The 22,290-nt window shown below is 40.9% G+C and overlaps 2 protein-coding genes across 2 annotated transcripts; both read left to right on the forward strand.

Moving 5' to 3' along the window:
* The first annotated feature begins 1,767 nt into the window (after positions 1 to 1,767).
* Positions 1,768 to 5,307, forward strand: LOC141391867 (uncharacterized). The gene has a single exon (XM_073964558.1). It carries the CDS (start codon positions 1,768 to 1,770, stop codon positions 5,305 to 5,307), a length of 3,540 nt encoding a protein of 1,179 aa, XP_073820659.1.
* Positions 5,308 to 9,380: 4,073 nt separating this feature from the next.
* On the forward strand, positions 9,381 to 9,767 carry LOC141391868 (uncharacterized). The gene has a single exon (XM_073964559.1). It carries the CDS (start codon positions 9,381 to 9,383, stop codon positions 9,765 to 9,767), a length of 387 nt encoding a protein of 128 aa, XP_073820660.1.
* The last annotated feature ends 12,523 nt before the right edge of the window (positions 9,768 to 22,290 follow it).

The raw sequence follows: 22,290 nt of genomic DNA on the forward strand, positions 1-22,290 counted from the left end.
ATTGCATGGATTGTGTGTCAAGGATAGCTTAGCGAACAACGTAAGAAGGAAGACTGTAGATGTAATGGGTCATGAGATATTTGCTCCCATATGGACATGTAATGGGTTTGACAAAGCTTACCCTTGTATTTCTTGAGACTTTGATGCTTCTGCGTCTATCTTTCAAACGGAATTCGATATCGTCATCTAAATTGCATGGATTGTGTGTCAAGGATAGCTTAACAAACAACGTAAGAAGGAAGACTGTAGATGTAATGGGTCATGAGATATTTGCTCCCATATGGACATTGTTCAGACATTCACATCATCGAAAATATATTTATGCTTAAAAACAAACGTTGGTCTTAAAGACTTTTTGCATTACTATGTCTAAATAATAAATAAACAAAATAATAAATGTATGCGTTCATGCTTTTGTTCATATCGTCATAACTCATTCATTATGTCATTGCGATAAACGAAACGTTCTAGTTAAAAACTGCAAACGCAGATTTATTGTTATTAACTAAAAAGTCAACAACAATGTCGTAGAATGGTTGTAGGCTAATGAACCACAATAGTTATTTTTGTAATAATTATTAAACCATTTTACTAGGTCAAGATATTCAATGTAAATGTGCAAGTTAGCAATAATTTAGTATTTAAGAACAAACTTTTCAATAAAGAAGAGAGAAAGTGAAAACTACTTATCGTGTTACAATCATTTCCTCTCCGTCTTAACCAAGTTTATGTGCTTGCGTTAAACCTATAATTTTATCTTGGTGACACTGCCTTGATAAAAGACATCTAAAACCTCATTGAAGGACAAAATAGTCCCTTCAAAATACATGGTGACCCCGACGTGATCGTACCGGTTTAAGTGTAACGTGTCGCGTTGATTTAATTCGAGTTCCCGGATACAGCGCGTTTTCTGATTCGCCATACGATCCCGCATATCCTGATTCTACATACGGTCAGCGCATATCCTGATTCTACAATCGATCCCGCATATCCTGATTCTACATACGATCAGCGCATATCCTGATTCTACATACGATCAGCGCATATCCTGATGCTACATACGGTCAGCGCATATCCTGATTCTACAATCGATCCCGCATATCCTGATTCTACATACGATCAGCGCATATCCTGATTCTACATACGGTCAGCGCATATCCTGATTCTACATACGATCCCACATATCCTGATTCTAAATACGATCCCGCATACAACGCATATCCTTTCTGAGTATACACAGAACCTCAGATACGAACCAGATCCTTGCTGATTCAACTTAGGTTACAACGTTCGAAAACTCATAAAGCTACATATCTAGCAACAACCTCACAAGTGGTTTGGAGATATAGCAATGACAACGGTACAAGACCTTATAGCTCTGCAGGGAGTAAGGGCCAGCAATTTCGACAAATTCGTGTCGACAATTAAGAAGGCGCCGCACGACAGAAGGACGGAGGAGTTCTATTTAAGCAAGCGTAACGAGCTAACGGCGCTCTGGCAGACGTTTGAGAAGGCGGAGAACCAGATCCGCAATGATCCGTCTTTGCCAGAGGATGACCCATATATAGCGGAGAATTTACATAAGAACATTGGAGAAAAATTCAATTCAACAATGGACTACATCGCGGCGGAATTAGACAAAGTGAAGAGCAAGCCAGGTCCATCGAAAAAAGCCAAGAAATTAGTTCAGAAGGCCAAACTTCGGGCCAGATAGAGGTATATGCATCAACCCAAGTTGAGGGGCTGGCCCGAAGGATAAAAGCCAGAATGGCTGCTCTTAAGCGCCATTTGCAGGGCTTGGACAGTATCGAAGCCGGACAATCAATTCCATTTTATACAATCAAAGAAGATACGATAAAAAAGCTGTGGGGCCAAATCACAGATTTATTCGACGAAATTTGGCAGCAGATCAAGGACCCTTCCAAAATCGGGCTAGATCAAGATAGTTACGATAGCCTAGAAGATTCGGTGCAGCATAACCTAATTCGGCTGGCGGTCCTGAAGGACAAATGCTCTGATAATGTAAGAAACGCACCTCAACTGGGGAGTAACTTGTCAACACACAGTGTAATTCCGCTACCGAAGGTAACAATCCCAAAGTTTAATGGGGATTATTTAAAATGGCCGGCATTCAGTGATCTTTTTACACAGTTGGTAAACAACCAACGCATACCCACAGTACAAAAGATGTGGTATCTGAAGGCAAATCTGACGGGTGAAGCAGAAAATCTGATTAGTCATATATCAGCTACTGCCGAAAATTATGACGCGGCATGGAAAATGCTGCAAGATCGATACAACAATAAGCGAGTGCTGGTAGCATCGCTTATACATCAACTGGTTGATCAACCATCGACCGGGTCATCTGCCGCGTCCATTAAGCAGCTACATGACGTCACTCAAGAGTGCTTACATGCGCTTAAGAACGTTGGAGTCGACACGTCCTCTTGGAGTCCAATGTTACTTCATCTACTGTCGAGGAAACTAGACCGAAGTACTTACAGCCAGTATGAAAGGTCTATTGTCAACCCAAGGGAGTTGCAGCAAGTTAGCCAATTCCTAGAATTTCTGGAGACTCGATTCCAGTCAATGGAGGCGATGGGTCAAAAGGAAAAAACGTCACCTAAATCGTGTGCTACAGTGGCATCGGCAAACCAAGGAGACAACATGTGTACTCTGTGTAAAAATGGCACCCATAAGCTATATCACTGCCAGAGCTTTCTCAAAATGACACCGCCAGAACGACTAAACTTCACTCAAAAGCAAAAACGATGTGTGAACTGTTTAAAGGCGGGCCATTCATCGAAGCAATGTACAACACGATGTTGCACGAAATGCAACAAGAAACACAACACATTGTTGCATCTAGAACGCAAGCAAGGGTCTACGAACAAACAAGATAGTCGTACGACTTTATCAGCTGGAACTGGTACAAAGCCTGCCGGTGGAGTAGCCTCCGTAAATACTGAGTCGTGCAATAATCAGGAAGCCACGGCGCTAGCTGCTGCTAATAAAGAACAAATCAGCTCGTACGTGGTACTCAGCATTGCTGTAGTAAAAATAAAGGTGGATGAAGCAGAAGTGGAGTGTCGCGCTTTGCTCGATTCGGGTTCCCAAGTCAATTTCATCACAGAACGTTTAGTAAAGCGACTTGGCATTTCAATGCAAAAATCAACAATCAATATCAACGGGATCGGTGCAACCAACACTAGAACAAACCATCGAGTAAATGTAGCTCTAAAGTCTCGAATCAACAATTATTCGACTCGACTTGAAGCGTTTGTTTTGCCTCGTATCCTATCACCACAGCCATCACAATTCATTAACATTGAAGATTGGTCGATTCCAAAGAATCTGACGCTAGCTGATCCAGCCTTCAACCGTCCTGATAAAATTGATATATTGCTAGGTGCAGAACATTATCACGAACTATTGTCGATTGGACAAATAAAATTAGCCAAGAATCTCCCTACAATGCAAAACACTGTGTTTGGATGGGTAATCTCAGGAAAAATTCAAGAGGAACAGCCCAGGAACCTTACATGCGGAATATGTACGACGGATGAATCGCTTGACGCCTCTATCGCCCGACTATGGGAATTGGAAGAAATCAAGACAACCAGCAAACCAATGTCCCTCGAAGAAAGACAATGCGAAAATCACTTTGAGCAGCACACCACCAAGGACAACAAAAATCGATTCGTAGTTCGAATACCATTTCATCAAAACCCCGACGCCTTAGGAGATTCTCATGGGATCGCAATCAATCGATTCTTTTCCCTCGAACGCCGGTTGCAGAAAGATCCTGAGTTGAAACAACAATATGTCAAATTCATGGAAGAATATGAAAACCTAGGACACATGACAAAAATATCGACAGATGCTATTCGCTCACCACGCTACTTTATCCCACATCATTGCGTACAACGACCTGAAAGCACAACAACAAAGCTCCGTGTAGTATTCGACGCTTCGGCCAAAACTTCGTCAATGCATTCGCTAAATGATCTTATGTACGCAGGACCTACGGTTCAGAGCGATCTGTTCTCTATACTACTGAGATTTAGGCTACCCAAGTACGTTTTTACAACTGATGTCGAGAAAATGTACAGGCAGGTCTTAATCTCTCCTGAGGACCGCCAGTTTCAACTAATAATTTGGAGAAAGGATGTCACTCAGCCTATAACCTACTACCAACTCAACACAGTCACATATGGCACAAGAGCCGCCCCATATCTGGCAACAAAATGCCTGCAACGAATGGCCAAGGAGAACGCAATCCGCTACCCACTCGCCTCGCAATTTCTGCAAGAGAACTTTTACGTCGACGATGGCCTGGGCGGAGCCGACAGTTTAATAACCGCAGTAAATTTGCAGCAGCAACTCATTCAAGTTATGAAAGACAGCGGGTTCAACTTACGCAAGTGGTGTGCTAATAACCCTCAATTGCTTAAAGACATTTCAGAAGGAGATCAAGAAGTAAATTTAGATTTCGAGAGCTCAAAGGCTGACACCGTTAAAACATTAGGGTTAACATGGCTTCCAAAAGATGACACCTTCTGTGTAAAAGTCAATATTGATCCCGTCAGGAGAGTCACTAAACGTACAGTGACTTCAGATCTTGCCAGACTTTTTGATCCATTAGGGGTACTGTCTCCAGTCACAGTTACGGCCAAAATATTCATACAAGAATTGTGGGAGTTAAAATTAGACTGGGACCAATCGTTACCAGAATCCTTACACTCTAAATGGACCACGTTTCGATCGGACTTAAACGCTCTAAAAAATCTTCAGATATATAGACACATCTTTAAAGGGAGAGTGCCAGAATCAAGGCAACTACACATCTTCACAGACGCGTCAGAAAAGGCGTACGGCGCAGCGGCTTATATGCGATCAACCTTTAAAGATGGAACAATCATGACACGTCTCCTATGTTCGAAGTCTCGCGTTGCCCCACTCAAAAGGCAAACCATACCACGGTTGGAGCTTTGCGCAGCAGTACTTGGAGCCCAGCTAGCTTCAAAAATCAAAATCGATCTTCAATTGACGTGTCCAACCTGGTTTTGGACTGACTCAGAAATCGTGCTGGCCTGGATAAACTCATCATCCGCAGCATTCAATACATTTGTGGCCAATAGAATTGCAATCATACAAGAAATCACTCAGGCAGAACAGTGGCGTCATGTCAGCTCAAGGTGCAATCCAGCCGATGTACTATCTCGCGGCATATCGCCGACAGCCCTTAAAGATTGTACTCTTTGGTTCTGTGGTCCCTTGTTTTTACACGGAAAGGATACAACATGACCAGAAAAATTCAATTCAAATCTTGCAATTTCGACCAATCTCGAGAGAAAGAGGAAGGTACCAGAGGCACTCGTCACTTCAGTGACACCAACCAACTTTATGTACAACATAAATCACAACAACTCGTTCATCCGTCTACAACGAATCATAGCATACGTTTTGCGTTTCATTACTCAGAGCAGATGCAAAAATACCCTTCGACAGGCCCAAGGATCACTTACAACGGTCGAGCTAGACACGGCTTTAAGGCATATCATCAGGCACATACAAGAGTCGGACTTTAAGGAAGAAATTCAACAACTGAAGAAGTATCAAGAGGTGCGTGGAACAAGTAAACTGAGTAACCTGTCACCATTCTTGGACAATGACGGCCTAATTCGGGTTGGGGGTCGTCTTGAAGCATCGTCTTTGTCATTCGACTCCAAGCATCAACTTCTTATTCCCTACAATGACCCAATTTCAAAATTAATATTTGAAATGGTCCACAAAGAAAATGAACATTGTGGCGCACAAACATTGCTGGGAATCGTACGACAACGGTTTTGGCCACTAAAAGGGAAGATTATGGCTCGAGCTACGGTTCATCGCTGTACAATTTGTAGCAGAGCTAAACCAGCATTTTTTAATCAAGTTATGGGAAACTTGCCTTCCACGCGTGTCACACCAGCCAGAGCCTTCATTAATACTGGGGTAGATTTTTGTGGCCCAATAACAGTACATTACAAACTTCGCGGAAAACGGCCACACAAGGCATACATTGCAGTATTTTGTTGCTTCTCGACGAAGGCAGTACACTTGGAACTAGTGAGTGATCTCACAACAGAGGCATTCATAGGTGCTCTTAAAAGATTCATCGGACGACGTGGGCACTGCCAAAACCTATACTGCGACAACGCAACGAACTTCGTAGGAGCAAAAAACAAGCTACCTGAACTGTCAACCATCATACATACAACAAATGCCCAAGAAGCCATTTTAAATACTTGCAACAACAAGGGCATTCAGTTTCATTTCATTCCGCCAAGAGCGCCACACTTCGGTGGCCTCTGGGAAGCCGCTGTCAAGTCAGCAAAACATCTTCTAATCAGAAGCATGGGGAATGCATCCTTGACTTATGAAGAACTCGAGACTTTGGTCATTGAAATTGAAGCCATATTAAACTCGAGGCCTATTTCTCCGATGTCAAATGATCCCAATGATATAGGTGCACTCACTCCAGGACACTTTTTGATTGGAGAACCACTCACTGCACAAGTGGACTCGCAAGCAAAGCAACCAACCTTAAGCCTAGCGACAAGGTGGAATCTGGTTTCTCGACTTAAGCACGAATTTTGGAGCAGGTGGTCACGAGACTATCTAAACGAACTGCAATATCGCAGTAAGTGGAAAGAGCAGTCGAAGAATCTACAACCAGGAGCCATTGTCATTATAAAAGAAGACAATGTTCCGGTCATGAAGTGGCCCTTAGGTCGTGTTATCAAAACATACAAAGGAAACGACAATTTAGTGAGAGTTGCTGACGTAAAAACCGCATCCGGAGTTTTTAAAAGAGCTATCCAATATTTAGCACCACTTCCGCGACTCGAAGAGGACAATACCTGCAAAGACTTGCCGACCGTGCAACTATCACCAAACCCGACCAATGAGGAAGAGCTGGAGACGCAATCATCCTCAACATCAACAGACGAACGTCCAAGCAAAAGGAAACGAACAACTTCAAGCTCTAGCATCATGCTAACGATGATCGTAGCTCTATGTGCACTTCCCTTAATTTGTGCAAACAAAATAGAGGTAACCAAGTTTGAACCCAACATTGGAATACACTTTGAAGGAATTGGCACCACACGTATCTCAAGATCAGACTGGAAACTTATAACGTACTATGAACTACAACCATACTGGCGAGAGATGGACACATTTACAAATGGCACTTCGGCACTCCAGAATTTATGTACCCTCATATCCCAAAGGACACCGTGTCTGAACATTCTACATACCCTTGAGCTCGGTTTCTCAGACCTCAAGGACGGAAACCTTTTGCTAAAAAACAAAAGAAGCAAACGTGGTGCTGTAAATATTGTTGGAAACATTGCTAACTCACTTTTTGGAGTTTTGGACTCAAATTACGCGGAACAAATGTCAGACACTATCACCTTAATCAAAGAAGATGAAAACCACATGAAACAGCTCTTAAGAAACCAAACCTCAGTTATTAACTCAACCCTCAACATTTTTAAACAAGATGAACTACAACTAAAAGAAGACTTCGACAGCCTTGATCGTCAATTGAACAACATTGAAAAACGGCTACACGAAAACGAACAAGACAGTCACCAATTTAACCTGTTCCAAAATATGGTGTCACTATCTTCTCAATTGTCATTGATATTAGTAAGGCTACACCGAATACAAACAGCAATAATAACAACTTTGTCCGATTCGCATCATGGGGAAATCAGCCCAATGTTACTATCACCACTACAACTTCAATCAGAGCTCATACAAGTCAGAAATCATCTTCCACCAGCATTGCAGCTACCCGTCCGTCAAGATAATCTCCTGCAGCTCTACAAAATTATGAATGTAAAGGGAGGAATCACAGAGAATCATATCATTTTCTATATAACAATTCCTCTATGTGACCCAGAATCTTTGGAACTGCTTAAGCTACATCCAATTCCAGCACACGTCAATAGCACCATGATGATCATTAGGCCATGTAGCGACCTCATCGCTATAACCCCCCACAGAGATGAATATTATACATTAAATGAACAAGAATGGACACGATGCACACCACTAACAGAAGATGAAGTTTTATGTCCAAATATGCAGTCTAAATTCAATGCGGACGCAGCCAAGTGCCTATGCGAAATTTCACTTCTTAATAATACCACTCGTCCCAGTTGTACCGTGGACCCATTTATAGACGACATGTCGATGACACAACTAAAACACAGCAACCAGTGGATGTATACAATGTCACATCAAACTCAAGTAACCACTGTATGCAATCAGGAACACTCCCGAGTAATATTGCAGGGCACCGGTCTCATTAAAATAAGTCCAGACTGTACCCTAAAATACAAGTCAATGTTCATTCAGGGACATCCAACATATTCATCATCCCTTCACTCGTCATACACAGCCACCTAAATGATCTTATGTACGCAGGACCTACGGTTCAGAGCGATCTGTTCTCTATACTACTGAGATTTAGGCTACCCAAGTACGTTTTTACAACTGATGTCGAGAAAATGTACAGGCAGGTCTTAATCTCTCCTGAGGACCGCCAGTTTCAACTAATAATTTGGAGAAAGGATGTCACTCAGCCTATAACCTACTACCAACTCAACACAGTCACATATGGCACAAGAGCCGCCCCATATCTGGCAACAAAATGCCTGCAACGAATGGCCAAGGAGAACGCAATCCGCTACCCACTCGCCTCGCAATTTCTGCAAGAGAACTTTTACGTCGACGATGGCCTGGGCGGAGCCGACAGTTTAATAACCGCAGTAAATTTGCAGCAGCAACTCATTCAAGTTATGAAAGACAGCGGGTTCAACTTACGCAAGTGGTGTGCTAATAACCCTCAATTGCTTAAAGACATTTCAGAAGGAGATCAAGAAGTAAATTTAGATTTCGAGAGCTCAAAGGCTGACACCGTTAAAACATTAGGGTTAACATGGCTTCCAAAAGATGACACCTTCTGTGTAAAAGTCAATATTGATCCCGTCAGGAGAGTCACTAAACGTACAGTGACTTCAGATCTTGCCAGACTTTTTGATCCATTAGGGGTACTGTCTCCAGTCACAGTTACGGCCAAAATATTCATACAAGAATTGTGGGAGTTAAAATTAGACTGGGACCAATCGTTACCAGAATCCTTACACTCTAAATGGACCACGTTTCGATCGGACTTAAACGCTCTAAAAAATCTTCAGATATATAGACACATCTTTAAAGGGAGAGTGCCAGAATCAAGGCAACTACACATCTTCACAGACGCGTCAGAAAAGGCGTACGGCGCAGCGGCTTATATGCGATCAACCTTTAAAGATGGAACAATCATGACACGTCTCCTATGTTCGAAGTCTCGCGTTGCCCCACTCAAAAGGCAAACCATACCACGGTTGGAGCTTTGCGCAGCAGTACTTGGAGCCCAGCTAGCTTCAAAAATCAAAATCGATCTTCAATTGACGTGTCCAACCTGGTTTTGGACTGACTCAGAAATCGTGCTGGCCTGGATAAACTCATCATCCGCAGCATTCAATACATTTGTGGCCAATAGAATTGCAATCATACAAGAAATCACTCAGGCAGAACAGTGGCGTCATGTCAGCTCAAGGTGCAATCCAGCCGATGTACTATCTCGCGGCATATCGCCGACAGCCCTTAAAGATTGTACTCTTTGGTTCTGTGGTCCCTTGTTTTTACACGGAAAGGATACAACATGACCAGAAAAATTCAATTCAAATCTTGCAATTTCGACCAATCTCGAGAGAAAGAGGAAGGTACCAGAGGCACTCGTCACTTCAGTGACACCAACCAACTTTATGTACAACATAAATCACAACAACTCGTTCATCCGTCTACAACGAATCATAGCATACGTTTTGCGTTTCATTACTCAGAGCAGATGCAAAAATACCCTTCGACAGGCCCAAGGATCACTTACAACGGTCGAGCTAGACACGGCTTTAAGGCATATCATCAGGCACATACAAGAGTCGGACTTTAAGGAAGAAATTCAACAACTGAAGAAGTATCAAGAGGTGCGTGGAACAAGTAAACTGAGTAACCTGTCACCATTCTTGGACAATGACGGCCTAATTCGGGTTGGGGGTCGTCTTGAAGCATCGTCTTTGTCATTCGACTCCAAGCATCAACTTCTTATTCCCTACAATGACCCAATTTCAAAATTAATATTTGAAATGGTCCACAAAGAAAATGAACATTGTGGCGCACAAACATTGCTGGGAATCGTACGACAACGGTTTTGGCCACTAAAAGGGAAGATTATGGCTCGAGCTACGGTTCATCGCTGTACAATTTGTAGCAGAGCTAAACCAGCATTTTTTAATCAAGTTATGGGAAACTTGCCTTCCACGCGTGTCACACCAGCCAGAGCCTTCATTAATACTGGGGTAGATTTTTGTGGCCCAATAACAGTACATTACAAACTTCGCGGAAAACGGCCACACAAGGCATACATTGCAGTATTTTGTTGCTTCTCGACGAAGGCAGTACACTTGGAACTAGTGAGTGATCTCACAACAGAGGCATTCATAGGTGCTCTTAAAAGATTCATCGGACGACGTGGGCACTGCCAAAACCTATACTGCGACAACGCAACGAACTTCGTAGGAGCAAAAAACAAGCTACCTGAACTGTCAACCATCATACATACAACAAATGCCCAAGAAGCCATTTTAAATACTTGCAACAACAAGGGCATTCAGTTTCATTTCATTCCGCCAAGAGCGCCACACTTCGGTGGCCTCTGGGAAGCCGCTGTCAAGTCAGCAAAACATCTTCTAATCAGAAGCATGGGGAATGCATCCTTGACTTATGAAGAACTCGAGACTTTGGTCATTGAAATTGAAGCCATATTAAACTCGAGGCCTATTTCTCCGATGTCAAATGATCCCAATGATATAGGTGCACTCACTCCAGGACACTTTTTGATTGGAGAACCACTCACTGCACAAGTGGACTCGCAAGCAAAGCAACCAACCTTAAGCCTAGCGACAAGGTGGAATCTGGTTTCTCGACTTAAGCACGAATTTTGGAGCAGGTGGTCACGAGACTATCTAAACGAACTGCAATATCGCAGTAAGTGGAAAGAGCAGTCGAAGAATCTACAACCAGGAGCCATTGTCATTATAAAAGAAGACAATGTTCCGGTCATGAAGTGGCCCTTAGGTCGTGTTATCAAAACATACAAAGGAAACGACAATTTAGTGAGAGTTGCTGACGTAAAAACCGCATCCGGAGTTTTTAAAAGAGCTATCCAATATTTAGCACCACTTCCGCGACTCGAAGAGGACAATACCTGCAAAGACTTGCCGACCGTGCAACTATCACCAAACCCGACCAATGAGGAAGAGCTGGAGACGCAATCATCCTCAACATCAACAGACGAACGTCCAAGCAAAAGGAAACGAACAACTTCAAGCTCTAGCATCATGCTAACGATGATCGTAGCTCTATGTGCACTTCCCTTAATTTGTGCAAACAAAATAGAGGTAACCAAGTTTGAACCCAACATTGGAATACACTTTGAAGGAATTGGCACCACACGTATCTCAAGATCAGACTGGAAACTTATAACGTACTATGAACTACAACCATACTGGCGAGAGATGGACACATTTACAAATGGCACTTCGGCACTCCAGAATTTATGTACCCTCATATCCCAAAGGACACCGTGTCTGAACATTCTACATACCCTTGAGCTCGGTTTCTCAGACCTCAAGGACGGAAACCTTTTGCTAAAAAACAAAAGAAGCAAACGTGGTGCTGTAAATATTGTTGGAAACATTGCTAACTCACTTTTTGGAGTTTTGGACTCAAATTACGCGGAACAAATGTCAGACACTATCACCTTAATCAAAGAAGATGAAAACCACATGAAACAGCTCTTAAGAAACCAAACCTCAGTTATTAACTCAACCCTCAACATTTTTAAACAAGATGAACTACAACTAAAAGAAGACTTCGACAGCCTTGATCGTCAATTGAACAACATTGAAAAACGGCTACACGAAAACGAACAAGACAGTCACCAATTTAACCTGTTCCAAAATATGGTGTCACTATCTTCTCAATTGTCATTGATATTAGTAAGGCTACACCGAATACAAACAGCAATAATAACAACTTTGTCCGATTCGCATCATGGGGAAATCAGCCCAATGTTACTATCACCACTACAACTTCAATCAGAGCTCATACAAGTCAGAAATCATCTTCCACCAGCATTGCAGCTACCCGTCCGTCAAGATAATCTCCTGCAGCTCTACAAAATTATGAATGTAAAGGGAGGAATCACAGAGAATCATATCATTTTCTATATAACAATTCCTCTATGTGACCCAGAATCTTTGGAACTGCTTAAGCTACATCCAATTCCAGCACACGTCAATAGCACCATGATGATCATTAGGCCATGTAGCGACCTCATCGCTATAACCCCCCACAGAGATGAATATTATACATTAAATGAACAAGAATGGACACGATGCACACCACTAACAGAAGATGAAGTTTTATGTCCAAATATGCAGTCTAAATTCAATGCGGACGCAGCCAAGTGCCTATGCGAAATTTCACTTCTTAATAATACCACTCGTCCCAGTTGTACCGTGGACCCATTTATAGACGACATGTCGATGACACAACTAAAACACAGCAACCAGTGGATGTATACAATGTCACATCAAACTCAAGTAACCACTGTATGCAATCAGGAACACTCCCGAGTAATATTGCAGGGCACCGGTCTCATTAAAATAAGTCCAGACTGTACCCTAAAATACAAGTCAATGTTCATTCAGGGACATCCAACATATTCATCATCCCTTCACTCGTCATACACAGCCACCGCCAACGTTACAGAAATCAGTTATCCAGACAAACCGCAGTATAGTAAGATACATTTCAAAAATTACATTGACCACATCAAGAATATATCTGAAATTCAAAATCAACTACATCAACAAGTTCTAAATGACCTGCCACTGGAACTTGACAACATCAAAAGACATCATGCAACAGTAGCTTACGCTGCCCTCATTCTTGCAATTGGAATCGTTGTCACAGCAGTCTACAGGAGAAAACAATCCATTAAAATGAAGCCAAGTCAACAACCTCCCATAGCAGCAGTCCGTCAAAATGTCACGTCATCAGAATTTGTTGTTTCCGTATCATAATATTCATAAGAAAATGAAATTAAAAAATATATAAATACATTTTGTTCGTTGTCTAGGTCAAGAACAATCATACTACTGCATTCTTTTTAATGTAAACTAATATATGTTGTACCAGCATATCAAATTTCAGTTGAGCATGGCTCAACGGCGGGGAGCCTGTTCAGACATTCACATCATCGAAAATATATTTATGCTTAAAAACAAACGTTGGTCTTAAAGACTTTTTGCATTACTATGTCTAAATAATAAATAAACAAAATAATAAATGTATGCGTTCATGCTTTTGTTCATATCGTCATAACTCATTCATTATGTCATTGCGATAAACGAAACGTTCTAGTTAAAAACTGCAAACGCAGATTTATTGTTATTAACTAAAAAGTCAACAACAATGTCGTAGAATGGTTGTAGGCTAATGAACCACAATAGTTATTTTTGTAATAATTATTAAACCATTTTACTAGGTCAAGATATTCAATGTAAATGTGCAAGTTAGCAATAATTTAGTATTTAAGAACAAACTTTTCAATAAAGAAGAGAGAAAGTGAAAACTACTTATCGTGTTACAATCATTTCCTCTCCGTCTTAACCAAGTTTATGTGCTTGCGTTAAACCTATAATTTTATCTTGGTGACACTGCCTTGATAAAAGACATCTAAAACCTCATTGAAGGACAAAATAGTCCCTTCAAAATACAGACATGTAATGGGTTTGACAAAGCTTACCCTTGTATTTCTTGAGACTTTGATGCTTCTGCATCTATCTTTCAAACGGAATTCGATATCATAATCTAAATTGCATGGATGGTGTGTCAAGGATAGCTTAACAAACAACGTAAGAAGGAAGACTGTAGATATAATGGGTCATGGGATATTTGCTCCCATATGGACATGTAATGGGTTTGACAAAGCTTACCCTTGTATTTCTTGAGACTTTAATGCTTCTGCGTCTATCTTTCAAACGGAATTCGATATCGTAATCTAAATTGCATGGATCGTGTGTCAAGGATTGCTTAACAAACAACGTAAGAAGGAAGACTGTAGATGTAATGGGTCATGAGATATTTGCTCCCATATGGACATGTAATGGGTTTGACAAAGCTTACCCTTGTATTTCTTGAGACTTTGATGCTTCTGCGTCTATCTTTCAAACGGAATTCGATATCGTCATCTAAATTGCATGGATTGTGTGTCAAGGATAGCTTAACAAACAACGTAAGAAGGAAGACTGTAGATGTAATGGGTCATGAGATATTTGCTCCCATATGGACATGTAATGGGTTTGACAAAGCTTACCCTTGTATTTCTTGAGACTTTGATGCTTCTGCGTCTATCTTTCAAACGGAATTCGATATCGTCATCTAAATTGCATGGATGGTGTGTCAAGTATAGCTTAACAAACAACGTGAGAAGGAAGACTGTAGATGTAATGGGTCATGAGATATTTGCTCCCATATGGACACCGTGGTGCAATGGTTAGCACGTCCGCCTTGCACTCAGAAGGTCTGCGGTTCAAATCCTAGGCCAAGCAACATCAAATTTTCAACGTTGGCAAAATTCCCCCTCAGTAATTCTGGCGACATTTCCTGAGTATTTAAGCCATGAAAAACTTCTCTACAAGTGGTGTCGTAAGACACGCCGTTCGGACTCGGCAATAAAAAGTAGGTCCCATATCATTGAGGCAATATGAATCGGCGTGCACTCGTTGATATGAGAGAAGTCTCCCTTGTCCCATCTGGGATGTTTGTGGAACAATTATTATTATTATGGACATGTAATGGGTTTGACAAAGCTTGCCCTTGTATTTCTTGAGACTTTGATGCTTCTGCGTCTATCTTTCAAACGGAATTCGATATCGTCATCTAAATTGCATGGATGGTGTGTCAAGGATAGCTTAACAAACAGCGTAAGAAGGAAGACTGTAGATGTAATGGGTCATGAGATATTTGCTCTCATATGGACATGTAATGGGTTTGTCATAGCTTACCCTTGTATTTCTTGAGACTTTGATGCTTCTGCGTCTATCTTTCAAACGGAATTCGATATCGTCATCTAAATTGCATGGATGGTGTGTCAAGGATAGCTTAACAAACAGCGTAAGAAAGAAGGTTGTAGATGCTATGGGTCATCAGATATATGCTCTCATATGGACATGTAATGGGTTTGACAAAGCTTACACTTGTGTTTCTTGAGACTTGGATGCTTCTGCGTCTATCTTTCAAACGGAATTCGATATCGTCATCTAAATTGCATGGATGGTGTGTCAAGGATAGCTTAACAAACAGCGTAAGAAAGAAGATTGTAGATGCTATGGGTCATGAGATATATGCTCTCATATGGACATGTAATGGGTTTGTCATAGCTTACCCTTGTATTTCTTGAGACTTTGATGCTTCTGCGTCTATCTTTCAAACGGAATTCGATATCGTCATCTAAATTGCATGGATAGTGTGTCAAGGATAGCTTAACAAACAGCGTAAGAAAGAAGGTTGTAGATGCTATGGGTCATGAGATATATTCTCTCATATGGACATGTAATTGGTTTGACAAAGCTTACACTTGTGTTTCTTGAGACTTGGATGCTTCTGCGTCTATTTTTCAAATGGAATTCGATATCGTCATCTAAATTGCATGGAAGGTGTGTCAAGGATAGCTTAGCAAACAACGTAAGAAGGAAGACTGTAGATGTAATGGGTCATGAGATATTTGCTTCCATATGGACATGTAATGGGTTTGACAAAGCTTATCCTCGTATTTCTTGAGACTTTGATGCTTCTGCGTCTATCTTTCAAACGGAATTCGATATCGTCATCTAAATTGCATGGATGGTGTGTCAAGGATAGCTTAGCAAACTGCGTAAGAAAGAAGGTTGTAGAAGCTATGGGTCATAAGATATATGCTCTCATATGGACATGTAATGGTTTTGACAAAACTTACACTTGTGTTTCTTGAGACTTGGATGCTTCTGCGTCTATCTTTCAAACGGAATTCGATATCGTCATCTAAATTGCATGGATGGTGTGTCAAGGATAGCTTAACAAACAGCGTAAGAAAGAAGATTGTAGATGCTATGGGTCATGAGATATATGCTCTCATATGGACATGTAATGGGTTTGTCATAGCTTACCCTTGTATTTCTTGAGACTTTGATGCTTCTGCGTCTATCTTTCAAACGGAATTCGATATCGTCATCTAAATTGCATGGATGGTGTGTCAAGGATAGCTTAACAGACAACGTAAGAAGGAAGACTGTAGATGTAATGGGTCATGAGATATTTGCTCCCATATAGACATGTAATGGTTTTGACAAAACTTACCCTTGTATTTCTTGAGACTTTGATGCTTCTGCGTCTATCTTTCAAAGGGAATTCGATATCATCATCTAAATTGCATGGATGGGGTGTGAAGGATAGCTTAACAAACAACGTAAGAAGGAAGACTGTAGATGTAATGGGTCATAAGATATTTGCTCCCATATGGACATGTAATGGGTTTGACAAAGCTTACCCTTGTATTTCTTGAGACTCTGATGCTTCTGCATCTATCTTTCAAAAGGAATTCGATATCGTCATCTAAATTGCATGGATTGTGTGTCAAGGATAGCTTAGCGAACAACGTAAGAAGGAAGACTGTAGATGTAATGGGTCATGAGATATTTGCTCCCATATGGACATGTAATGGGTTTGACAAAGCTTACCCTTGTATTTCTTGAGACTTTGATGCTTCTGCGTCTATCTTTCAAACGGAATTCGATATCGTCATCTAAATTGCATGGATTGTGTGTCAAGGATAGCTTAACAAACAACGTAAGAAGGAAGACTGTAGATGTAATGGGTCATGAGATATTTGCTCCCATATGGACATGGAATGGGTTTGACAAAGCTTACCCTTGTATTTCTTGAGACTTTGATGCTTCTGCATCTATCTTTCAAACGGAATTCGATATCATAATCTAAATTGCATGGATGGTGTGTCAAGGATAGCTTAACAAACAACGTAAGAAGGAAGACTGTAGATGTAATGGGTCATGGGATATTTGCTCCCATATGGACATGTAATGGGTTTGACAAAGCTTACCCTTGTATTTCTTGAGACTTTAATGCTTCTGCGTCTATCTTTCAAACGGAATTCGATATCGTAATCTAAATTGCATGGATCGTGTGTCAAGGATTGCTTAACAAACAACGTAAGAAGGAAGACTGTAGATGTAATGGGTCATGAGATATTTGCTCCCATATGGACATGTAATGGGTTTGACAAAGCTTACCCTTGTATTTCTTGAGACTTTGATGCTTCTGCGTCTTTCAAACGGAATTCGATATCGTCATCTAAATTGCATGGATTGTGTGTCAATGGGTCATGAGATATTTGCTCCCATATGGACATGTAATGGGTTTGACAAAGCTTACCCTTGTATTTCTTGAGACTTTGATGCTTCTGCGTCTATCTTTCAAACGGAATTCGATATCGTCATCTAAATTGCATGGATGGTGTGTCAAGTATAGCTTAACAAACAACGTGAGAAGGAAGACTGTAGATGTAATGGGTCATGAGATATTTGCTCCCATATGGACACCGTTGTGCAATGGTTAGCACGTCCGCCTTGCACTCAGAAGGTCTGCGGTTCAAATCCTAGGCCAAGCAACATCAAATTTTCAACGTTGGCAAAATTCCCCCTCAGTAATGCTGGCGACATTTCCTGAGTATTTAAGCCATGAAAAACTTCTCTACAAGTGGTGTCGTAAGACACGCCGTTCGGACTCGGCAATAAAAAGTAGGTCCCATATCATTGAGCCAATATGAATCGGCGTGCACTCGTTGATATGAGAGAAGTCTCCCTTGTCCCATCTGGGATGTTTGTGGAACAATTATTATTATTATGGACATGTAATGGGTTTGACAAAGCTTACCCTTGTATTTCTTGAGACTTTGATGCTTCTGCGTCTATCTTTCAAACGGAATTCGATATCGTCATCTAAATTGCATGGATGGTGTGTCAAGGATAGCTTAACAAACAACGTGAGAAGGAAGACTGTAGATGTAATGGGTCATGAAATATTTGCTCCCATTTGGGCATGTAATGTTTTTGTCATAGCTTACCCTTGTATTTCTTGAGACTTGGGTGGTTCTGCGTCTATCTTTCAAACGGCATTCATATCATCATCTAAATTGCATGGATTGTGTGTCAAGGATCGCTTAACAAACAACGTAAGAAGGAACACTGTAGATGTAATGGGTCATGAGATATTTGCTCCCATATGGACATGTAATGGGTTTGACAAAGCTTACACTTGTGTTTCTTGAGACTTGGATGCTTCTGCGTCTATCTTTCAACCGGAATTCGATATCATCATCTAAATTGCATGGATTGTGTGTCAAGGATAGCTTAACAAACAACGTAAGAAGGAAGACTGTAGATGTAATGGGTCATGAGATATTTGCTCCCATATGGACATGTAATGGATTTGACAGAGCTTACCCTTGTATTTCTTGAGACTTTGATACTTTTGCGTCTATCTTTCAAACGGAATTCGATATCGTCATCTAAATTACATGGATGGTGTGTCAAGGATAGCTTAACAAACAGCGTAGGAATGAAGGTTGTAGATGCTATGGGTCATGAGATATATTCTCTCATATGGACATGTAATGGGTTTGACAAAGCTTACACTTGTGTTTCTTGAGACTTGGATGCTTCTGCGTCTATTTTTCAAATGGAATTCGACATCGTCATCTAAATTGCATGGATGGTGTGTCAAGGATAGCTTAGCAAACAACGTATGTCAAGGATAGCTTAACAAACAACGTAAGAAGGAAGACTGTAGATGTAATGGGTCATGAGATATTTGCTCCCATATGGACATGTAATGGGTTTGACAAAGCTTACCCTTGTATTTCTTGAGACTTTGATGCTTCTGCGTCTTTCAAACGGAATTCGATATCGTCATCTAAATTGCATGGATGGTGTGTCAAGTATAGCTTAACAAACAACGTGAGAAGGAAGACTGTAGATGTAATGGGTCATGAGATATTTGCTCCCATATGGACACCGTGGTGCAATGGTTAGCACGTCCGCCTTGCACTCAGAAGGTCTGCGGTTCAAATCCTAGGCCAAGCAACATCAAATTTTCAACGTTGGCAAAATTCCCCCTCAGTAATGCTGGCGACATTTCCTGAGTATTTAAGCCATGAAAAACTTCTCTACAAGTGGTGTCGTAAGACACGCCGTTCGGACTCGGCAATAAAAAGTAGGTCCCATATCATTGAGCCAATATGAATCGGCGTGCACTCGTTGATATGAGAGAAGTCTCCCTTGTCCCATCTGGGATGTTTGTGGAACAATTATTATTATTATGGACATGTAATGGGTTTGACAAAGCTTGCCCTTGTATTTCTTGAGACTTTGATGCTTCTGCGTCTATCTTTCAAACGGAATTCGATATCGTCATCTAAATTGCATGGATGGTGTGTCAAGGATAGCTTAACAAACAGCGTAAGAAGGAAGACTGTAGATATAATGGGTCATGAGATATTTGCTCTCATATGGACATGTAATGGTTTGTCATAGCTTACCCTTGTATTTCTCGAGACTTTGATGCTTCTGCGTCTATCTTTCAAACGGAATTCGATATCGTCATCTAAATTGCATGGATGGTGTGTCAAGGATAGCTTAACAAACAGCGTAAGAAAGAAGGTTGTAGATGCTATGGGTCATCAGATATATGCTCTCATATGGACATGTAATGGGTTTGACAAAGCTTACACTTGTGTTTCTTGAGACTTGGATGCTTCTGCGTCTATCTTTCAAACGAAATTCGATATCGTCATCTAAATTGCATGGATGGTGTGTCAAGGATAGCTTAACAAACAGCGTAAGAAAGAAGATTGTAGATGCTATGGGTCATGAGATATATGCTCTCATATGGACATGTAATGGGTTTGACAAAGCTTACCCTTGTATTTCTTGAGACTTTGATGCTTCTGCGTCTATCTTTCAAACGGAATTCGATATCGTCATCTAAATTGCATGGATGGTGTGTCAAGGATAGCTTAACAAACAACGTGAGAAGGAAGACTGTAGATGTAATGGGTCATGAAATATTTGCTCCCATTTGGGCATGTAATGTTTTTGTCATAGCTTACCCTTGTATTTCTTGAGACTTGGGTGGTTCTGCGTCTATCTTTCAAACGGCATTCATATCATCATCTAAATTGCATGGATTGTGTGTCAACGATCGCTTAACAAACAACGTAAGAAGGAACACTGTAGATGTAATGGGTCATGAGATATTTGCTCCCATATGGACATGTAATGGGTTTGACAAAGCTTACACTTGTGTTTCTTGAGACTTGGATGCTTCTGCGTCTATCTTTCAAACGGAATTCGATATCATCATCTAAATTGCATGGATTGTGTGTCAAGGATAGCTTAACAAACAACGTAAGAAGGAAGACTGTAGATGTAATGGGTCATGAGATATTTGCTCCCATATGGACATGTAATGGATTTGACAGAGCTTACCCTTGTATTTCTTGAGACTTTGATACTTTTGCGTCTATCTTTCAAACGGAATTCGATATCGTCATCTAAATTACATGGATGGTGTGTCAAGGATAGCTTAACAAACAGCGTAGGAATGAAGGTTGTAGATGCTATGGGTCATGAGATATATTCTCTCATATGGACATGTAATGGGTTTGACAAACCTTACACTTGTGTTTCTTGAGACTTGGATGCTTCTGCGTCTATTTTTCAAATGGAATTCGACATCGTCATCTAAATTGCATGGATGGTGTGTCAAGGATAGCTTAGCAAACAACGTAAGAAGGAAGACTGTAGATGTAATGGGTCATGAGATATTTGCTCCCGTATGGACATGTAATGGGTTTGACAAAGCTTATCCTTGTATTTCTTGAGACTTTGATGCTTCTGCGTCTATCTTTCAAACGGAATTCGATATCGTCATCTAAATTGCATGGATGGTGTGTCAAGGATAGCTTAGCAAACAGCGTAAGAAAGAAGGTTGTAGAAGCTATGGGTCGTAAGATATATGCTCTCATATGGACATGTAATGGGTTTGACAAAACTTACCCTTGAATTTCTTGAGACTTTGATGCTTCTGCGTCTATCTTTCAAACGGAATTCGATATCGTCATCTAAATTGCATGGATGGGGTGTCAAGGATAGCTTAACATACAACGTAAGAAGGAAGACTGTAGATGTAATGGGTCATGAGATATTTGCTCCCATATGGACATGTAATGGGTTTGACAAAGCTTACCCTTGTATTTCTTGAGACTCTGATGCTTCTGCGTCTATCTTTCAAACGGAATTCGATATCGTCATCTAAATTGCATGGATGGTGCGTCAAGGATAGCTTAGCGAACAACGTAAGAAGGAAGACTGTAGATGTAATGGGTCATGAGATATTTGCTCCCATATGGACATGTAATGGGTTTGACAAAGCTTACCCTTGTATTTCTTGAGACTTTGATGCTTCTGCGTCTATCTTTCAAACGGAATTCGATATCGTCATCTAAATTGCATGGGTGGTGTGTCGAGGATAGCTTAGCAAACAGCGTAAGAAAGAAGGTTGTAGATGCTATGGGTCATAAGATATATGCTCTCATATGGACATGTAATGGGTTTGCAAAGCTTACCCTTGTATTTCTTGAGACTTTGATGCTTCTGCGTCTATCTTTCAAAGGGAATTCGATATCATCATCTAAATTGCATGGATGGGGTGTGAAGGATAGCTTAACAAACAACGTAAGAAGGATGACTGTAGATGTAATGGGTCATGAGATATTTGCTCCCATATGGACATGTAATGGGTTTGACAAAGCTTACACTTGTATTTCTTGAGACTCTGATGCTTCTGCGTCTATCTTTCAAATGGAATTAGATATCGTCATCTAAATTGCATGGAGTGTGTGTTAAGGATAGCTTAGCGAACAACGTAAGAAGGAAGACTGTAGATGTAATGGGTCATGAGATATTTGCTCCCATATGGACATGTAATGGGTTTGACAAAGCTTACCCT

Source organism: Musca autumnalis, unplaced genomic scaffold (assembly GCF_047663935.1).
Source record: "Musca autumnalis isolate F117 unplaced genomic scaffold, ASM4766393v1 scaffold_18, whole genome shotgun sequence".
NCBI classification, from domain to species: domain Eukaryota; kingdom Metazoa; phylum Arthropoda; class Insecta; order Diptera; family Muscidae; genus Musca; species Musca autumnalis.

Excerpts from the sequence above, each read along its gene's own strand:
- LOC141391868 (XM_073964559.1), top strand. The coding sequence starts at position 9,381 with ATGACACGTCTCCTATGTTCGAAGTCTCGCGTTGCCCCACTCAAAAGG.
- LOC141391867 (XM_073964558.1), top strand. The coding sequence starts at position 1,768 with ATGGCTGCTCTTAAGCGCCATTTGCAGGGCTTGGACAGTATCGAAGCC.